Below are 19,699 nucleotides of genomic sequence, written 5' to 3' on the forward strand. Positions count from 1 at the left end.
CCTGGCCTTGAGTGGTCTGCCCACTTTGGCCTCCCAAAGTGTTGGGATTACAGGAGTGAGCCATCACGTCTGGCCGGTCCTGTTTATTTTTCAGCTTCCCAAATCTTTGTGGCTGTTACCTCTTATTTCTCTCTGTTTTTTAGGATTTATGCCTAAAAAAAAGAACAAAACAAAACTTTATTGTAGTTTTAGTGGGATTTGAGGGAGTGAAATTAGGTGTTCTTAGTTCATCATCTTAATACCATTCTAACATGCCTTTTAGATTTTAATATGTGTAATGTTAATAATAACTTACAATTAGAACATCTTAATTAAATAAACAAAACATATATTTCCTCTCAACCAAATACAGTGAAACTTTTTCTTTAGATGCTATAGTTTTCAATAATTTGCATATGCAAAGGTTTCAAATAGTATAATATATATAAAATGTAATGGTTGACTAGAGTTAATTCTAGTTTTTTTTTTTTCTTTCATTACTAATTATGTGACTCCTGACAAATGATTACATTCACTGGTCATAAAATTTGAGATTGTAGCACTCTTATTTTACATGGTCATTGTAAGAGGGAAATAAAAATAAATTGAATGCAGCTTGAGCAACATAGTGAGACATTATCTCTACAGAAAATTTTAAAAATTTGCCAGTTGTGGTGATGTGCATCTGTGGTCCCAGTTACTCCAGAGGCTGAAGTGAGAGAGTCTCTTGAGCCCAGAAACTTGAGGCTGCAGTAAGCTGAGCCATGATTGCACCACTGCACTCCAGCCTGTCTACAAACAAATAAACGAAAAAACAAAGACTTGGGAAAGTGCTGATTTTTAATTAGGAAAAGATTAAACATTGGATAGTCATGGAATTGTTTCCTGAACATTAGAAATTGGTTGCAAGTATTTATGCTTCTATAAATAAACAACGATTGGTCTCATTACAAATGGCCCTATATAAAACAAATTTCTTATAATCTGTGACATTATACAATCAAGCTGAATCCTGCTTTTTTAGTAATATTAATAAAACTTAAATCACTTGTGTTTCCTGTAGATTTTCTCAGAGTCATCTGTCATAAGCACATAGTAGCTCCTATGTAGTTCCTGAAAAGTGCCCTACAAAAGTTGTTTTTCCATCTTGGATTCTGAAGTGCAGATGTTCTTAGGCCAAGACTAAAATCTTAGTAGACGTATTAGTTGACTTCTTCTTAGAAAGCAGGAGTTGGGATCCTAAAAATGAAGGTTCTTTTGAGGTTTTTGTGGTAGAAACAAAAACACTGAGAATTTTAGCTCACTCTTTATTGAGCAAATAACTGTGTTTTATCCTATGGAAGAGAATGGAAAATGAATGTAAGATGTGATTTATATCCTTATATAAAGATTATTTGCATAAAGATACAAGTAATGAAATGTGGTAAGTATAATGATGATATGCGTAAAAGATATTGAGAGAGTAATGATACCTGGTTTGGGGATGTGTATAGTAAGGAGATAGTAAGGAAAGAATTGTCAGTGATAGGGTAATATAGGTTGAATCATGTAGAGAATATATCAAGTAAACTGTAACAGGATAGTTTCTTTGGGATAAAGATGTTGGCCTCGACACTGTTTTATCTGAATAACAGCCTGATTATTTTCCTTTTCTAAACTGTTTCATCAGACACAGAAACAGAACCAATGTGTGAAGGGATGGATGAAGCTCTGTCAGCTGGTACTAAGTGTTGTCTAGGTTGCATTTCTGCTTGTATCAGTTTTGTGAAATTTTAGTCTTATTGGAGAATTTTGGATTTTCAGATTAGGGATGTCCAACCTGTATTATTAGTAGCCAGCAGCTTTCTGTTGGTAGACTATGTTCAGACTAAGAAAAAAGTAGTAAGGATTTACATTGGAAAAGTATTTGGCAAGAGAAGGGAGGCTTGAAGGCTTTGACAGTGTGCTCCGTAATTTAAATCTTTGTGGATCAGACTTCCTAAAAACAATTTCTTACATTCCAGAATGTAAGAAAGTGTTCATTAGGCAGCTCTGAATATTTTGGCTATTTGTACCTTCTTTCCCCGCCCCCCAATTAAACACAGATTCCAGTGCTTACAGTAATATCAGTTCTGTTCCAGCCTTTTTCAGTTTACCAAATCTTGCTTTTGTTTTTAATTATATTATTTATTTATTTATTTTTTGAGACAGAATCTGGCTTTGTTGACCAGACTGGATGGAGTGCAGTGGTTAAGTTCACTGTAGCCTTGAACTTCTGAGCTCAAGTGATCTTCCTGCATCAGCCTCCTGAATAGCTGGAGCTACAGGTTCATATCACCACACCTGTTAATGTTTAAAAAATTTTTTTTTGTAGAGACAGAGATCTCGCTTTGTTGCCAGGCAGGTCTCAAACTCCTGGCTTTAGGAGAGCCTTCCTCCTCGGCCTCCCAGAGTGTTGGGATTATAGGCGTGAGCCACCGCGCTTGGCCTAAGTCTTGCTTTTAATGAAGTCTTTGCTTGAGAATCGCAGTTATATTTTTGAAGAATTAATATGACTTGGATCAAGTATAACTTTTTTTTTTTCGATATACTTAAAGCAGTTGTTACATTATTCATTTTGCCTCATGGAAAATACATAAGGACCTTTTAAAGATAAGTAATTTTAAAAACTTTTATTATGGAAAATTTCAAATATATACTGAAATAGAGTGAGATAATGAATTCTGTGTGCCCATTGCTCAGCTTGAACCATTGTCAAGTCATAGGGCCAATCTCATTTTAGCTATATCCCTATTACCCCCCTATACCCTTAAAACGTTTTAGTAAATACCTATATTTAGTGATGGATAGAGACAAAATACACAGGTTAGCTAAATTTTAGGAAGGTAGACTGAGGAAGAGAGAAAGAAAACGTGGATTCTATCGCTGATGTGAACAGGTTCTGTCTGTGCTTTTGTCCTTCCTTCTCTTTGATTGATATGTTTCTGCCAATCCATATTTGTTAGATCTCAAATTTGTCTTCCTAATATACCCATTATTAGACTGAGTTTTTACCCTTTTTTAAAATTCCTTTCTTTCTATCAGAAAGAATCTATAATTCTTTGTTTTTATTTGCTTTTTACTCACATCAGAATGTTGGGAGGTCTGGTCAGGGCAGGAAAATGTAATTTGCCCTGGGACTAAACACTCACCTGGGGATGTTAATGTTTGTGACCATTTGTACTACTGAAGAGAAGAAGTTGTTTTTATATCTATGGTAAATTACTCCAAATAAGCTTTTTGCCATCTTCTAGAGACCCTGTTGTCAAGGTTCAAAAATTTAATTGTAGGCTTTAACTGTTCTGCTAGATTTGAGCACTTTGGGGCTTAGATTCTGTGGAGAAAATCTTTAGCCTTCTAAAAATTGAAATTAACTTGATCAATCAAGCCATTTTCAGGATTTAAACACTTTTCTAGAAATTATAAAATTGAAATTCTTTTCATGATAAAACTATAAAAGGTAAAAAAAAAAAAAAAAAAAAAACCCCAAAAAAAAGGCCTTGAGCAAGGTTTAACTTTTTTTTTTTCTGGACTGAAATGGAGGCTTTCTTTCAAGCGAATTCCCTGATGTTTGCTCTGTGTGATTTGGCTCTATCTCTGTAACTGCTAATATGTGGCATGGATTTCAAGTTGTTTGGGATCTGGATGTGCCCAAAGTCTGTATTGCAAGACGGGATTCACAGGCATTATGTTACAAAACTGGCTTGCTGCCTTCTGTTTTCTTTTTCTGTGTCCTGTGTAGCTGCATTGTTTGTTGCAGTATATGCATTAGCTGTTGTCTATGTTCAGTTTCCTGCAGGCTGACAAAGTGGGAGGGGCTTTGTTTGTTACATAGCTGAGTTTTCACTGTGTGAGTTCTTGAGTGCACATTGCAGCCATCTTAATTACACTTTTGTGCAACTGAGACTGTGCAGCTGTCTCAAAATGGCTGCTAACCTAGTCTTTGTAGCTGCTTAGGCAGCAAGTATGCCAGTGAGGAGACTTGTCACATGCATCAGGACCAGAGGTAAGAACCAATTACTCTTTATCTTTAAACATTCTCATTTTTTTCTTTTTAAAAAAAGAATTTAACTGAGTTTACTTAGAAGGACGAACTTAGAGCTTGGTTTTTAAAAAGTTGAAATGTTTGGTAGAACCTTTAAGCCTTTATTATGGAAACAGTACATAGCATGGTGGGGTCAAAGGTTAAATTCTTGTAATTTCTCACCATTTTATGTTCTGTCATTGCCAGAACATTTGATCACCACAGTAGTGCTTTTCTGGCCCTAATTAATGTAATATTCCTTTTGTGTAGTCTTTTTTAGTGTGTTTGGTATTTATTTGTAGAAATTAAAACAATATATTATCCGAATAGATTTTTTTTAAAGGATCCATAAATAAGCCTTGTTTTGCACAAAGACTACAATATTTCTAGGTTTTTGTGAGGTATTGTGTGGAAGCTTTTTAGGAAGAAGGGTAATTATATAAAGCATGAAAAAAATTTTTTAATACTGTCCAAAATCTTTTTTTGGCATTATGGGTTCCAATTCTTTCTCATCATGCTGCCTCCTCCCAGTATCCAACTCTTAGACATTTTTAATGCTGCTTTGCTTCTTTGTTCAAATTACTTTTTGCTTAAGTTGGCATTCAGATTCAGATTTTGAATTTAGAAATAAATTCACATCTAGTCATGGATACCTCTTCTTAAAAAATATATCTAATGTATTCAAATACCATCAGAGCTGAAGTACTCAGTTGTTGTAGTTAATTAAGTGATATTATTATGTTCATTTTAGTCTTAATTTAAACCTGTAGTATATTTAAAAGAAATATAGCTCAATGATTTTGTAAATTTGATTTCAAAAAATTTAAAAAGCTTTCTTAACATTGTTCTGGAGTAGAAATGTTTATTGAGATACTGTAAGTCTGTGGTTACCCAGAAAGATGGGAGAATGAAATTCTTATTCACGTAGTATTTCAGATAGCAGAAAAAAAAAAGCATACTTTAAGCAGCAATACTTAAATTGCAGTACCTATTAAAATCTTTTTTAGCTGGTATAATATACTCCTGGTTTTGCCCATAGAGTATTAAGAATATATCCCTGACTTATATGACATAGAGCAGTAAGTTCTAAATTTCTGAGTAGAGCAGCTTTCTAAGAACAGAAACTTTTTGCAAGTTAAACTCTTAGGGAGGATTCCAGTATATAAAAGGGATACTTACGGTTTCTGCTAATTCTGCAAGGCTTAAGAAACAAAAGGACACATGTAATATTTTATTGTTATGTACTTATTTTATATTGTAAACGTATTCATATGCCATGTGTATTTAATAAAATGAGAATAATTTTGCTATTAAGATAAACAAAACTTTGAAATGAGATCATATCTGACAATTATAATTTTATATTAGATCCAGATCTAGTTCACTTATTTGTAGAACCTTGGCCTCTTAAGGCACTATGGAATTCAGTTTGAAAATTATTCTAGAATGTATCTTCTTTATGTTGTTTTTTGATGTTCATGAAGATGGAATATGAGATCTATATGTACATGACTTAACAGTTTAAAATTGTTGCCTTGTCACAGCCTTGTGTTTATATTTGTTTTCGTTACATTTTTTTAAACAAAATAATTGTTTTTCCTAACTGAATCAGTGTCTTTATTTAGTGGCTTAAAATGTGTTCTGGGATCAGTATTTATCTCAGTTTCATCAATAGCTTTAGCATTTTTGTTTCACTTTAGTCACTACACTGCAAAATCTTTAGGACTGTCTTATATGACGTAGTCGATTCTCATAATTTGCACACTAATTTATGTAAATCATTCAGTCATATGAACTGCCCCTTAAAAAGAAAAAGAAAAACATTTTAGTGTGTTTGAAGGATTCTATTCATCATTCCTTTCAGCAAGGTTATCCTTGGAGTGAGTATGGCATAGAAAAGTGAATGTGCTATGACCTTAATCATTCTTATTTTCATGCTTTTTAATAGTAATAACAGCTCACTATCTTGGTGGCGAGAGTGGGAGGGGAAGAGACTCTGGTGTTTAAAAATACATGTATTTCAAAACATTTTATATAAGCTAGAAAAACTGTCCATGTTGAAATTACTGAGCAGTTTATGCTGGTCTTGAGTGGGATCTTAGGGAAATTTTAATAACCCAGTCTTTTTGCCTTCTATTGTTAACTGTAATACTTACCCCTGCCCTCTACAAGATTATTACTTGCACATGAGGAAATACTAACACCCTATAGTTACTCAGGATATTATTGCTAATTCTTTCACTGCTGTGTTGCATTTTTGCAACTGTAAGCATAAATTACCCCTTACTGAGGTGATTGCTTTTGGGATTGGTGATAGTTTTCAAATTTTCTGTTCCAAGTTCCAGGTTAGCTATTATGCTGGGTAATTGAGGGCATACTAAATCTGAGAGCTGAATAATTGAAGTTTTATGATGTTATTTTGTCACTTGTTAAAATTCTCCCCTTTTGTTTACTCTTTTTCATAAACAATTTCATCTACGTAAGCCTCTAAGAGAAATGTTAGGGTAGTGACACTGGCCAAGGGTCCAAACCTGAATTTGAATACTGTTTTTCCTACCTTTTTCTGACGTTGACAAGCTTACTCCATTTTCTTTCTTTCGTTTCTTTCTTTCTTTCGTTTTTTTTTTTTTGAGACGGAGTTTCACTCTTGTTGCCCAGGCTGGAGTGTGATGGCACGACCTCGGCTCACTGCAACCTCTGCCTCCCGGGTTCAAGCGATTCTCCTGCCTCAGCCTCCTGAGTAGTTGGGATTACAGACATGCACCACCATGCCTGGCTAATTTTTGTATTTTTAGTAGAGATGAGGTTTCTTCATGTTGGTCAGGCTGGTCTCGAACTCCTGACCTTAGGTGATCTGCCTGCCTTGGCCTCCCAAATTGCTGGGATTACAGGCGTGAGCCACTGTGCCCTGCTAATTTTTTTTGTTGTTGTTGTCGAGACAGTCTCATTCTGTTGCTGAGGCTGGAGTGTAGTGGTGAAATCTTGGTTCACTGCAACCTCCACCTCCCAGGTTCAAGTGATCCTCCTGCCTCAGCCTCCCCAGTAGCTGAGATTGATTACAGGCGCCCACACCACGCCTGGCTAATTTTTGTATTTTTAGTAGAGACAGGGTTTCACTATGTTGGCTAGGCTGATCTTGAACTCCTGACCTAAAGTGATCCACCTGCCTTGGCCTCCCAAAGTGTAGGGATTATAGGTGTAAACCACTGTGCCCAGCCTTCTTTCTTGCTTTACTGGAGACAGAATCTCACTCTGTTTCTCAGGCTGGAGTACAGTAGCAGTCTGAGCTCACTGCAACCTCCACCTCCTGGGTTCAAACAATTCTTGTACCTCAGCCTCCTGAGTAGCTGGTATTACAGGCATGTACCACCTTGCCCAGCTAATTTTTACATTTTTAGTAGAGACGGGGTTTTATCACGTTGGCCAGGCTGATGTTGAACTCCTGGCCTCAAGTGATCTGACCACCTCAGCTTCCTGAAGTGCCGGGATTACAGGCATGAGACATCATGCCCTACGTTCATTCCATTTTTTGATTCTCATTTCTTCATCTATAAAATGGGGGAAATTCCTATCTATTTGGCAAGCATATGCTGAGAATCAATTTACATAATGTTTCAGAATAGTATCTTGAAATACTCTGCAAAAATCTTGCATACTAATTTTCTCAGTAATATCCAAATGCATTTCAGTTTATTTGCCTCTCAAGTGTCATATACCTTTTCAAGTGTGATTGGATCAGTGTATGTTTAAAAACGATGAGAAATTTCTTGTATAACTCATGCTCAGAAGCAAGAAGTGCTAAGTAACACTATATCCACTTAGTAATGTTATATATTCATTTTTGTAGTACTGGGACCTACTCTGTTAGCATAAATTAGCCATCCTTTGTTGTGTATGGATATAGCAGATGTATTTATTAAGTAAAGCCAATATAGAATGTTGACATTACAGAATTCAGAGGAGTAGGAGAAATGTTTTGGGTATAGTCTGGCTGAGTTCTTCAAATATACTGTGAGAAAATAACTTATCTAAAAACATGACTTGAATTCATGGCCTAGAGTTTCCTGTGTTTCAGTACAAATGAGAATCATAAAAACAGGAATTTCTCTTTCAAAAAAATTCATTTGCAGAGCTACAGACTGGCAACCAGCACTTTTATTCTTGTTTTTATTCTTTAGCCACTAGCCCATTTCTCTAATTGTTAACATTTAAAGTTGTCAGATTTTACCTAAAAATCTAGGTGTCTTGCCTCTTGAAAAGCAAACAACATTTTTGCTTGAGAATAGCAATCTGTATAATTGAGTATAGATACTGTCTCCTTTAGATAGGGCCTCCTCTTGCCCACCTCTGGTCCTCTTCATTGAATCACATTACCTGTGTGGCCTTGGAAAACAGTTCCTTTTAAATATCTATCCTACATATTTGATAGGTTATTGGCAGCCTTAAATATCTAAAATACAACTTCTAACCCAAAGGAAGGTAAACATAAGTAAAATGTAGCCTATTTTACTTGGTAGGAGAGACTTAGAATATATAAAGTCAGTTTACTCTTTAGAAGATGTGGCACCTTTTGTAACCTTTCACTTTGTCCTAATTTTTTATAGAGTGCCGTGGGAGCCAAATGAAGGAGATCCAATGACATAACAACAAGTAACAATTGATTGAAAGTGAAGAGATTAAAAAAATACTAATTAGAAACATAAGTATCTTGAGATCTTTTATGTGATAATCAGTTCTGTTTTCTTTAAATGTTATCACTGTGTTAAAGGACATCACTATCAACTTGATGTTCTTAATGGTGATACTGAATAAGAAAAAGTTAAAGTGTATTCAAGCTATGCGGTTTACTGAACAGGAAAATGAAATAACATTTTATAAAAGATTTTTGCTCAAATTAGTTGAGCTAAGAAGTTTTATCACTTAAAATAATGAGTAAATGTCCTAATAGAACGTTTTCTTAACTGTACACTAGTAGATAATGGCTGTTAGGCCATTACAAACTTTATTTTTTTGAAAACTTCTGTTTACATTTATTAATTTAACATTTACAGTGGCTATGTGAAGACTACCTTGATGATGCATGAAACATGATAATTTATAATCTTTATCTGACTTAAATTTGAATTCCACATTTCCCAGAGGAAAGCCAGCTTGTTAACATTCAAATAATACCACAACATTGGTAACTCTAAGGAATAGCTAAAAGACTGTTACGCCTTTTTGGAAAATGTTTTCTAGTTAGAGTTCAACTTTAGAGAAAATTGAAAAAGTGATTAACTTGCACAGGAAACAGTGACTCCCCTGCTTTACTGTTCTTCACACTTTGAAAAGAGAAAGTGATTTGGGAGAAAGCCTAATGTCTATTCAAATAAGTGATTGTTTTTTTAATTGCCCAGGTTAGAACCCTCACAAAGAGTTCTCTGTTGATGATTTGTAACTGTCTGTTATTATTCATTAATATGTGAATATGGAAATTGTGAAAACAGCACAAATTGATTTAGTAAATCTTCATCAGTTTAATGAAAGAGGGGCCTTAACACTGGAGGGAGGTCTGAGGAGTTGCTTCTGCATCTGCCTGAGGGAATCTGTCTTTCCTTCTGAAGTAAGCCAGATACAGCTAGCCAACTGCCAGTAGAACTATCTGACCTAGTATATCCCTTTGTTGGATATAGAAGTACCTGTACCATGGCATACATAATGGAAAACGTTAGTATAGAAGTTAGGAAAAGATTATTTCTGCTCTGATACTGTTATTAAGTAATTATGTAGTTTTAGATGAATATTTAACCTCTTTGTGTTATCCCTGATCATTAATTGAGAGGGGTCGTTGGAAGAACACCAATTTTGAGTCAAACAGAGTCAGGGTGAATCCATGTTCTTCCTCTCATTAGTTATAGGTTATATGAAAAATGGATATATAGTGTTCAAAGTACAATACCTATTTATAATTATGTGTTCAATAAATCTTAGGTATTTTGTTTGTTTTGAGACAGAGTTTCGCTCTTGTTGCCCAAGCTGGAGTGCAATGGTGCAATCTCAGCTCACTGCAACCTCCGCCTCCCGGATTCAAGCAGTTCTCCTGCCTCAGCTTCCTAAGTAGCTGGGATTATAGGCGTGCGCCACCATGCCTGGCTAATTTTGTATTTTTAGTAGAGACAGGGTTTCACCATGTTGGCCAGACTGGTCTCGAACTCCTGACCTCAAGTGATCTGCCTGCCTCGGCCTCCAAAAGTTCTGGGATTACAGGTGTGAGCCACCACGCCTGGCCAAGTCTTAGGTATTTTTATGGAATAAGGCAAGTTACTTATTTTCAGAACCTCAGTTTTTCTTGTTTTTAAAATGGGAATAATGTTTATCATAAAGAACTAATATTGGGGTTTAAATGAGGATAACAAATATAAAGCGACTAGTGAAGTGTAGCACAAATTAAATATTGGTTGCATTTGTTTCACAAGATTCCCTTTAGCACAGATCTTTGTTTTTTTCTTTTAAAAATCATTATTTCAGGAAGAATGGGGTTGGGAGAAATCTGGTCTACTGGGTAGTTTGGAAACGGATCTTTAGGGAGAGGGTGTTTTTAGGGGCCTGGCTGATTTACAGGAAAAATGTCAGAGAGCAAGGTGTTTAGAATCTCCAAGTGAAGACTTTGAAGAGTCTAAAGGGGACAAAATAAGAATTCTTACTTGTGCAAAGGCAGCATGGTAGAGTGAAAACTAAAACAGACGGTGAATTGATCAATTACTCAACAAATTTAACAGCTATTTATTATGCACCTATTATTTGCCAGGTACTGTTTGATGCTTAGCATATAAGATCCTTGCTCTCCCTCAGGGAGTTTACACTGTGGAGGGAGTGGGAAGACACAGACAATAAATATGAGAGAAGGTTGCAAATACTTAGGGATTATGAATGCTGTGGGGTAGGGTAGAATAGGTATCTAAGAGCTAGATGAGCAGTACTCAAAACGTGGCCTGTGATCAGTCTGAGAACTGTTTGCTTCTGGTCCTCTGTGAGATAACTGAAATTGAGAGTTTATAGAAATTTTTATGTCAATCTGATAATGTAATTTTATGTCGGTTGAGTCAAAACAATTAAGACTTATATTTTATATGCCTATTTTAAATTTCATTTTTCAAGTAATTCGTTGCCACCGTATTTTACAACAGCATTGATCTATAGTGGGTTGAAAATAAGACACCAGTCTTTACTATATTCTTTTTTTTTTTTTTTTTTTTTTTTTTGAGACGGAGTCTCGCTCTGTCACCCAGGCTGGAGTGCAGTGGCCAGATCTCAGCTCACTGCAAGCTCCGCCTCCCGGGTTCACACCATTCTCCTGCCTCAGCCTCCCGAGTAGCTAGGACTACAGGCGCCGCCACCTCGCCCGGCTAGTTTTTTTGTATTTTTAGTAGAGACAGGGTTTCACCGTGTTAGCCAGGATGGTCTCGATCTCCTGACCTCGTGATCCGCCCGTCTCGGCCTCCCAAAGTGCTGGGATTACAGGCTTGAGCCACCGCGCCCGGCCGTCTTTACTATATTCATTTGAGCAGTGAGCTAGATCAACAGTTGCCATTGTTAGTACTTTTAGTAAGCGTGTTGTGGAGATTTTCAGCTTCTTTTGATGAATTAATTCACTGTCAAGTAATTAGCTTATTTGGCTTAAAAATATTTACATCCATGTTATTTACACTATATTTTATGTTGGACTGAATGATTTTAGGTCTTTTGATTTTCAAATACTTTTATTCATGGTTGGATGCATGATACAAGTAGGCAGAGAGCAAAATTAAAACTATAAGGTATATAATAAGTGATTTTTTAATTTTTAACTTCTAGATTCTGTTCTCAATACTTAGATTATTTCTAATATATTTTTTCTCAACTCATATTTTATGATCAGTATATGGTACTTAGAAAGCTCTTTTGATATAAGACCTTTCCTCCAACCAAGAGTTAATTGATGTGGTGTACACTGCATGAAATTAAATCATGTTTGTTCCCATCACTTCATCTGCTGCTGGTGGGTCATAGATCCTGAGAAGAGAATATAGTTGTTTGAGGAAATTTATCATTGATAACCTAGGTAATATTTTTGATCGTCTGTATAAGTTCTACCATTTGCTATTGATAAATGATAACTTTATGAGTCCCCTCATTTATAGCCCCATTATCTTTTTTATGTAATGGGGTAACTTAAGAATTATGTTGAAGATAGCTGAAAATAAGATTTGGAAATACGGGAAATATTTTGGATAACCCCTAGTTAGCATTTTAAGTATTTCTTTTCATTTTATTATTTCAGATGTGGGACTAAATTAGTTTCTGGATTGTTATTTTAAAATGAAATTTAATATATCTACAGCCTTAATGAAAATGGTAATGGAGTAGAATTATATATTAATCATAAATTAACTACAAACTAAATAAAAATGTTAAAAAAAGGCCTTACAGATAATGACTCAACTCTTGCCTTGTCATATCTGGCCAGTGAAAGCAATACATGAATGATATAGGTTTGAAAAGAATGTGGCACAGACAGAATATTTTCTTGTGAAGACGTTCTTAATTTAATATGCCTAGGTTTTGGTACTGAGCATATGCTTTGGTAATATTAACTAGTGGTAAATGTGTTGAATTATTTAACCATCATAGTAGTGATATCTAAAGGTACACAATTCTTATTATTTGGTGAAATGTTAAACAATATACTTCTAAGAGCAAATCTACTTAATGATGTTTACTATTTAATTGATTAGTTAAAATTTGAAAGGTAGTTGTAGAGTAGAATGAGGATAGCTTTTAGGTAAGTGAATTATAATTTGTATTTTTAATGATTGTTAAACAGCAGCCATTGAATTTACGTGGTCTGTGCCATAAGTAAGCTTAGGCTTTTGAATATCTCTGAGAGTTAAAAATATTTTTCTTGTGGTGGGGGGTGGAATTTCAGTTATATAAGAATTATAAATTGGTTTTCTTTTATTACCTGGATTTGAATTATATTAGTAAGTAGATAACTAGATATATTCTAGAACCAGTCAGTACATGTTGGGGAACGAATGGTGAGGGTTTACTCAGCAGTACTCTCCTTTAGTTTGGTCATGAAATGAGGACTGCTTTATGTAAATTGTTCTTACTGGCGCCAGCTAGCTGTAACTGCAGTCTGGCTGTGCTGGGGCAGCAAATAAAATGTGTCATGGATTTTCTGTTTGGAATGTATAAGAATTCAGCCTTTTGGACTGAAAGAACAGAGTTGATACATTAGAATAGCAGTAGTGAGACCACAATTGACAGTGACTATGTGAAATAGTGAGAAGCTATAAGCCTTTTAAGCTTTTAGTTCTTTTATAGATTTATGCCTATTGATACTATTGGGTAATATGTGGGAGGTACTTAACTGCACACAGTTGCTGCAGACCTAATAGTTGGCAGCATAGAAAGCAGTACAAAGAATTCTGATTCTAGGCATTTTCACTTGAAATAGTCATTTTGAAGATATACTCTGTGTGTTCTATGAGCTTCATTGACATATTGTCTGACGTTTTTTGGCTTTTGTGGTAAATGGGATGTATGCTGCACAAACTACCCAACAGATGTGAACCACTGTTTGAAAGGAATTTTAATATGTAGCCAACCTACTATATTCTTTTTTTTAAATGAATATGAATCAAACAAGAAATTTAGACTCAAGAAGGCTGACCTAGAAGTCTGCATTAGCTTTTAATGTTAATACAAATGAACTAAGTAGCAGTGGTTTACAGAAGAGGAAGTCCTTTTCACAGTGTCAAGCTGCCCACAGGTAAGAGATTCAGGTCCTTTTTCTGTGACATCTACCCCCCAGGCTTTATATTTTTCTCTCACCATTGGGAAGTTTTAAAAAATTTATTTGTTTTTAGTTCTAATGAAAACAGGATTGGTAGATCGTTTAATGTTAATATTCAGGAGATTTTGAATGCCACATTTGGATTTGGTATTTTTAAAAATGTAATTTTCATCTTCTCAAAATTCCTTCACATTTGAATTCAAATGAACTAACAGTGGACTTCATATGTGATTATTACTCATGTATACAATATGTTCATATTACATAGAAATCAGTTTTAGATCTCTTTTCATTATAGTCTGTTAGTGTATTCTCAGTTGTAGTGACACCAACTGGTACATGCAGAGAGATGACATTTTGTAACCTCACTTAAGTATAAAGTTTAAGTTTAAATTTACCACTTTGAATTCACCTTTACAAATCAGAGTGCTTATGTTTTCAAATATGGCTCATTGACATACATTAGATAATGTGTATTTATACATATAACTTGGTCAATTTTTCTACTTCCACCCTTATTCTTTCCATTTCTCTATATTTAAATTTATTATTATTTTAATAAAGTGAATTTTAAAAGTATAAAATGAATGTATAGGAATTCCATTAAATTTAATATTTCTTAACCTGGGTTAAAGGAACACAGTCATTTGTTATTCTTTTTTTCTATGCTTGAAATATTGTATACAAAAATACAAAATTCCATTGCAATAAAAATAATACCATTACTGTAAAGATACGAAGGTGTATGCTTATAAAGAAATGCCAATATGTGTGTTCATTCGTATCAGTATGGCCAGAGATACATTACTGATTGTAATAATTTTTGGAGGGTGGGTGTGAAGAGTTGAATAGCATAGTCAAGTGAAGAGTGGTAGTGAGATAGCTTAGAGAAGTGTATCAAAGAAAGGAATTAGGTTAGGCAGCTCTCTGCTCTTTCCCTCCCTCTTTAGAAGTCAAGCAGCAGGCTCTTTCTGTAACCATAAAGTGTTACTTTTAGGTGGGACTTCCAGTTCTCTAATTTCTGAAAGTTTGGTTGCTTACTGCTACATGGTTGTATACTTTAAAACTGGGGGCCAGCTGTAATAGAAGCCACACTCATGTTTCAGGGGCAGGAACTGTTCCTTACTTGTTGCCTTTTGACAATGTTGCTTGGATTAAAAAAAAAACCAAAACATGTATTTTATTGAGTATAGAAACAACATTTTTTGTGTGTGTTTCATCTCAGTAAACAATTTCACTATGATTGACAAAATGATAATAGTAGAAAGAAATCAATTTTGATTAATGTGTTTGAGGTTGGATGAGGGAAAGGTCATGCTTCTTGGTGTGGAAAACATACACATCTGAAACAGTAGGAAAAAGTTTTTCAAACTTCTCTTGTGCTATTATATTGGTTAGGAGAATGCTGCGCAGGGAAGATAGTTGAGATGGGTTGTTTTTTTAAATATAGACAAAGAGAAAAAGAGTTGATAGACAAAAACAGGAATTTATTGAATGCTGTTAGAGTTGGAGGTCATAGCAAAGAAAAATGAGGGATAGTAGGACAGAGGTGTATTTTGTATGTAGACAACCAAAACAAAGATAAAAGACATGAGTATGATTACAGGCATGGTGGCTCGCGCCTGTAATCCCAGTACTTTGGGAGGCCAAGGCAGGCGAATCACCTGAGGTCAGGAGCTGGAGACCAGCCTGACTAATATGGTGAAACCCAATTTCTACTAAAAATACAAAAAATTAGCCAGACATGGTGGCGTGCACCTGTCATCCCAGCTACTTGGGAGGCTGAGGCAGGAGAATTGCTTGAATCCGGGAGGCAGAGGTTACAGTGAGCCAAGATCACACCATTGCACTCCAGCTTGGGCAACAAGAGTGAAACTCCGTCTCTAAAAAAAAACCAAAAACAAACAAACAAAAAAACAAAACACCAAAAAAACAAAGTCATGAGGATAAAGGTATATATAGTCTTTGAGGCTATTGAAGTTGAGTGTGAATGATCCAAAATTTGTAGTATAAAAATATTTGAGTTCCTAAAAAGTGTTTGTGTTCCTCTTAAAAAACAAAATGTATTTAGCAAGCAATGTAGAATCCCAAAATCTTCAAAATGAAATTAACTGATGAGAAGTCTAAAATGAATGTATTAGGAATTCAATTAAATTTAATATTTCTTAACCTGGGTTAAAGGAACATAGTCATGGCCGGGCACGGTGGCTCAAGCCTGTAATCCCAGCACTTTGGGAGGCTGAGACGGGCAGATCACGAGGTCAGGAGTTCGAGACTATCCTGGCTAACACGGTGAAACCCCCGTCTCTACTAAAAAAATACAAAAAGCTAGCCGGGCGAGGTGGCTGGCGCCTGTAGTCCCAGCTACTCGGGAGGCTGAGGCAGGAGAATGGTGTGAACCCGGGAGGCGGAGCTTGCAGTGAGCTGAGATCCGGCCACTGCAGTCCAGCCGGGTGACAGAGCGAGACTCCGTCTCAAAAAAAAAAAAAAAAAAGGAACATAGTCATTTGTTATTCTTTTTTTCTGTACTTGAAATATTGTATACAAAAATACACAATTCCATTGCAATAAAAATAATATATTACCATTGCTGTAAAGATATTAAGGTGTATGCTTATAAAGAATTTTAAAATTTTGTATACATATTTCAGGTAGTTTCTAATATTGCTCTTTGCACTGGAACCTACTGTTTGATATTCCTGACAGATAATTATGTAGTTTATACTTCACCATTTCTAATGATGGAAGGGAGAGTCTCTAATTCCATAAGGCAGTTTCTTCTTTTTTGGGCATCCAAACAAATTAATGTTTGTTGATTTTGAGATGAAGTTGCCTTTCATTACTTTTATTTTTGCCTGTCATAGTCCCCCACTTCCTGTCTGTCTGTAGCTCTCTTTCTCTTGTATGTCTTTTACATGACAAATAGGTACTATTTAAAGAAAGCTCATTAAAATTTTCTTATGTTTTCTTGGCTAAATATCAATATCCTTCATTTTTTCCCAACATTTCCTCATACAGCATACTGTTCCAGAGCATTCTTTAGCATGGTCATCCCGCAGTTATTAAGTCCTTCTTTATCTGTGATGCTCAGAACCAAACATAATTAACTACTCTAAAAATGTTCCCCTTCTCCTTGGCTATCTGTTTATTCTCCAGTTTAACTTTGCATTAGCATTTTTGGTAGCCACCTTGAGCTGTTGGGTTTTCTGAGTTTGCATTAAGTTAAAACACCTCAGTCTTTCCCTAACAGGCATTGATAAACTTTAATATACTTTAATATTTGAAACAACTATGTTACCTTATTATGTTTTCTTAATAATTTCTAATGTTGTTCATTATATTTAGTATGCTTTGTCTCTATCTTCCTTGCAAGGTTTTTTTTCTGTTTTAGTAGTGTTTTTAAAGAACTGGCTTTTGGTTCCTTGATTGCTTGCTCTTTTGTTTTCTTTCGTAATTTTTCTGCTTTTATTGTAATTCCATGCTTTGGGGTTGTACCTTTTTGCCTTTATTAATGTTTTTGAGTTTTTTGTTAATATATGCATTTAAGGCTATCAGTTTTAATCTGAATATCATTTTAGCTGATTTCCTTAGGTCGTATTCTGTTAGTACTTTGTTGGTATTTTATCACTGATTTCCTCCTACCTCTAAAAGTTTTTTTTTTTTATAAGGAGATAATTTTTCTGTCATCTTGTTGGTATATTTATTACATTATGACCAGAGAATATAGCCTTGTGTGTGTTTTTTTTTTTGGTCTTTGAATTTGTTAAGACTTTCTTGTCACCATATACATGGTCAATATTAATGTACATTGGCTATATTTGTAAAAAAATTGGTTTTGGGTTTACTGGATATACAGTTCTATTTATTGTTCTGTTATTCTGGCATGCTAATAGGATGTTCATTCCTTGTTTTGTTTTCTTCATCCATAGATTTATCTCTGATTGTGAATTTATTAGTTTTTTCCTGAATTATTTAAACCTGTTTTATCAATAGGACATCTCTCTTTTTTTGTTCTGTTACTTGATTTTCAACTTGAATTCTTTTTTATATGTCATATATAGGTTTCATATGTATACCTACCATTTTTGGGGGTTACTATTTGCCTAGCATATCATTTTCTGTCCTTCTGTTTCAACCTTTCTATACTATTACTCTAAAGTATGTCTCGTTCATAGTGCATAGCTAATGATATTTTTGTTGCTTTACACAGCTTGAAACCCACCAGGTTTTTCCTGATTGATAATTTTCTTTATTTTTGTCCCATATTCTGCAACTTACTAGTTTGTTAACTTACACATTGCAATTATCTGGCATAAATAACATATTTATTTTAAAGATGATTGATCCTCAGTTACTTCAGCCTGCTCAAGAGTTTTACCTTCGGAGCTTTGCTAGTTTCCTTATCTTAATTCCTTCATAGGGTCTTCTGCTGTCTTGTCTTGTACTTATATTTATATATAATCATTTTACCAAGGGTCTGCATTCTCTGCTTTACTCAGAAGTAATATATTTATTTCCTCATTCAAGCTGATTGTTAGCTTTGCTAGCTATACAATTCTACAGTGAAAATAACTTTTCCCATGAATTTTGAGGGTTTTCTTTTTTTTTAGCTTTCAGTATTGCTGATGACAAGTCTGATGCCAGTTTAATTCTTTCTCTTCTGTAGTTAAATGATACTCTAAGTTATTAATATTTCCCTATAATGATTTTCTGAAATCTTATCACAGTATGCCTAGGTGTCAAAAAATTTTATTTTGCTTGTTTTAATTTAGTCTGTTTTGGGATTCAGTAGGCCTTTATTATTGGAAAACTTGGGTATTTTTTCAGATTTGCTGATTTTTTTTTTTTTTTTTTTTAATTTTCTTATGTTTTCCCTCCTTTTTTTCTTGGTTCTTTTTTTCCAAAACTTGAATTAATTGAAAGTTGTTGCTTCTGGGTATATTTCTTATGTGTTTGTTCTTGTGGGTGTAATAGCTTCTCATACACTTAGAGGATTTTTTAATATACTATTTTAAAATGTCTTCTGTTTATTCTCCTACTAATTAGCTAGTGTTTTTTGTGGGTTTTTTTGTGACCTTTTGTTTTGAATTCTTGAATGTATTTGAATTCTTGAATGTATTCATTTTTGTATTTGAGATTTCCTGTTTTACTTTGGCTGGATGCTGATGGTTCAGGTGACTGTGAGTGGTGGGCAAGTGGTTCTTGCTGCACATGGGGTATGCTGGTAATTTGTCTTTGGGACGGTAGCTTCCATGTCTCTCTGGGAGCATAGTGTCTATGTAAGTTACTACTCTAGCTCACAAATGTCACTGCTGCCCTGGTTTAGCACTAGCGTGGAAGAGAGAATGTCTGATGAACTTAACTGTTCAAATACCAATTACATGAGTGTATTTTCCTGTGATGATTCACACTGGCCTATCAGGTCTAAATTGAAAGTCTGTTATTTGTATCCCCTTGTCTCTCTGTAAGTGAGGTACTTTAACTAGTTTGACATTTATCCTTCTAGTCTTTAAAATATCACTTGCATACCTTTATACATGTTTAGATTTGTGTGTGTTTTAAAATATAATGGCATAAAAACAGGGAACATTTATTGGCTGCTTACAGTATCTAAGTACTTTCTATTTATTATGTCATTTAATTCCCATAACATTTCCATGAAGACAGACTTGGTTATTTCAGTTTCATAGATGAGGATACTGAGGTAAGGAGAAGATACATATTTTAGATAGATAACCAGGAAATAATAGGATTAATATTTAAAAAGGTATTTCTGGTCCTGGGATTTGCGCTATTAATTACTAAGAAGTCTGCTTTTTTGGTACATTTGACAATATTTCTCAGAGATTTTTCTTTTTTAA

The 19,699-nt window shown here is 34.7% G+C and overlaps 1 protein-coding gene across 4 annotated transcripts in view; it reads left to right on the plus strand.

Annotated features, from left to right (window-relative positions):
• The window catches only part of ATF7IP (activating transcription factor 7 interacting protein), a 139,598-nt gene that overhangs the window by 11,629 nt on the left and 108,270 nt on the right, over positions 1-19,699 (plus strand). For 2 of the 4 annotated variants that reach the window (XM_010368454.2, XM_030938984.1), the window contains exon 1: positions 3,672-4,003. The exons of the other annotated variants lie outside the window; for them this stretch is intronic. In XM_010368454.2, the coding sequence (XP_010366756.1) occupies positions 3,987-4,003 (17 nt within the window). In that variant the 5' untranslated portion in view covers positions 3,672-3,986. Of the gene's footprint in view, positions 1-3,671; positions 4,004-19,699 lie in introns of those variants that run through there. 4 annotated transcript variants of the gene reach the window in all.

This window comes from Rhinopithecus roxellana, chromosome 10 (assembly GCF_007565055.1).
Source record: "Rhinopithecus roxellana isolate Shanxi Qingling chromosome 10, ASM756505v1, whole genome shotgun sequence".
In the NCBI taxonomy this organism is placed as follows: Eukaryota; Metazoa; Chordata; class Mammalia; order Primates; family Cercopithecidae; genus Rhinopithecus; species Rhinopithecus roxellana.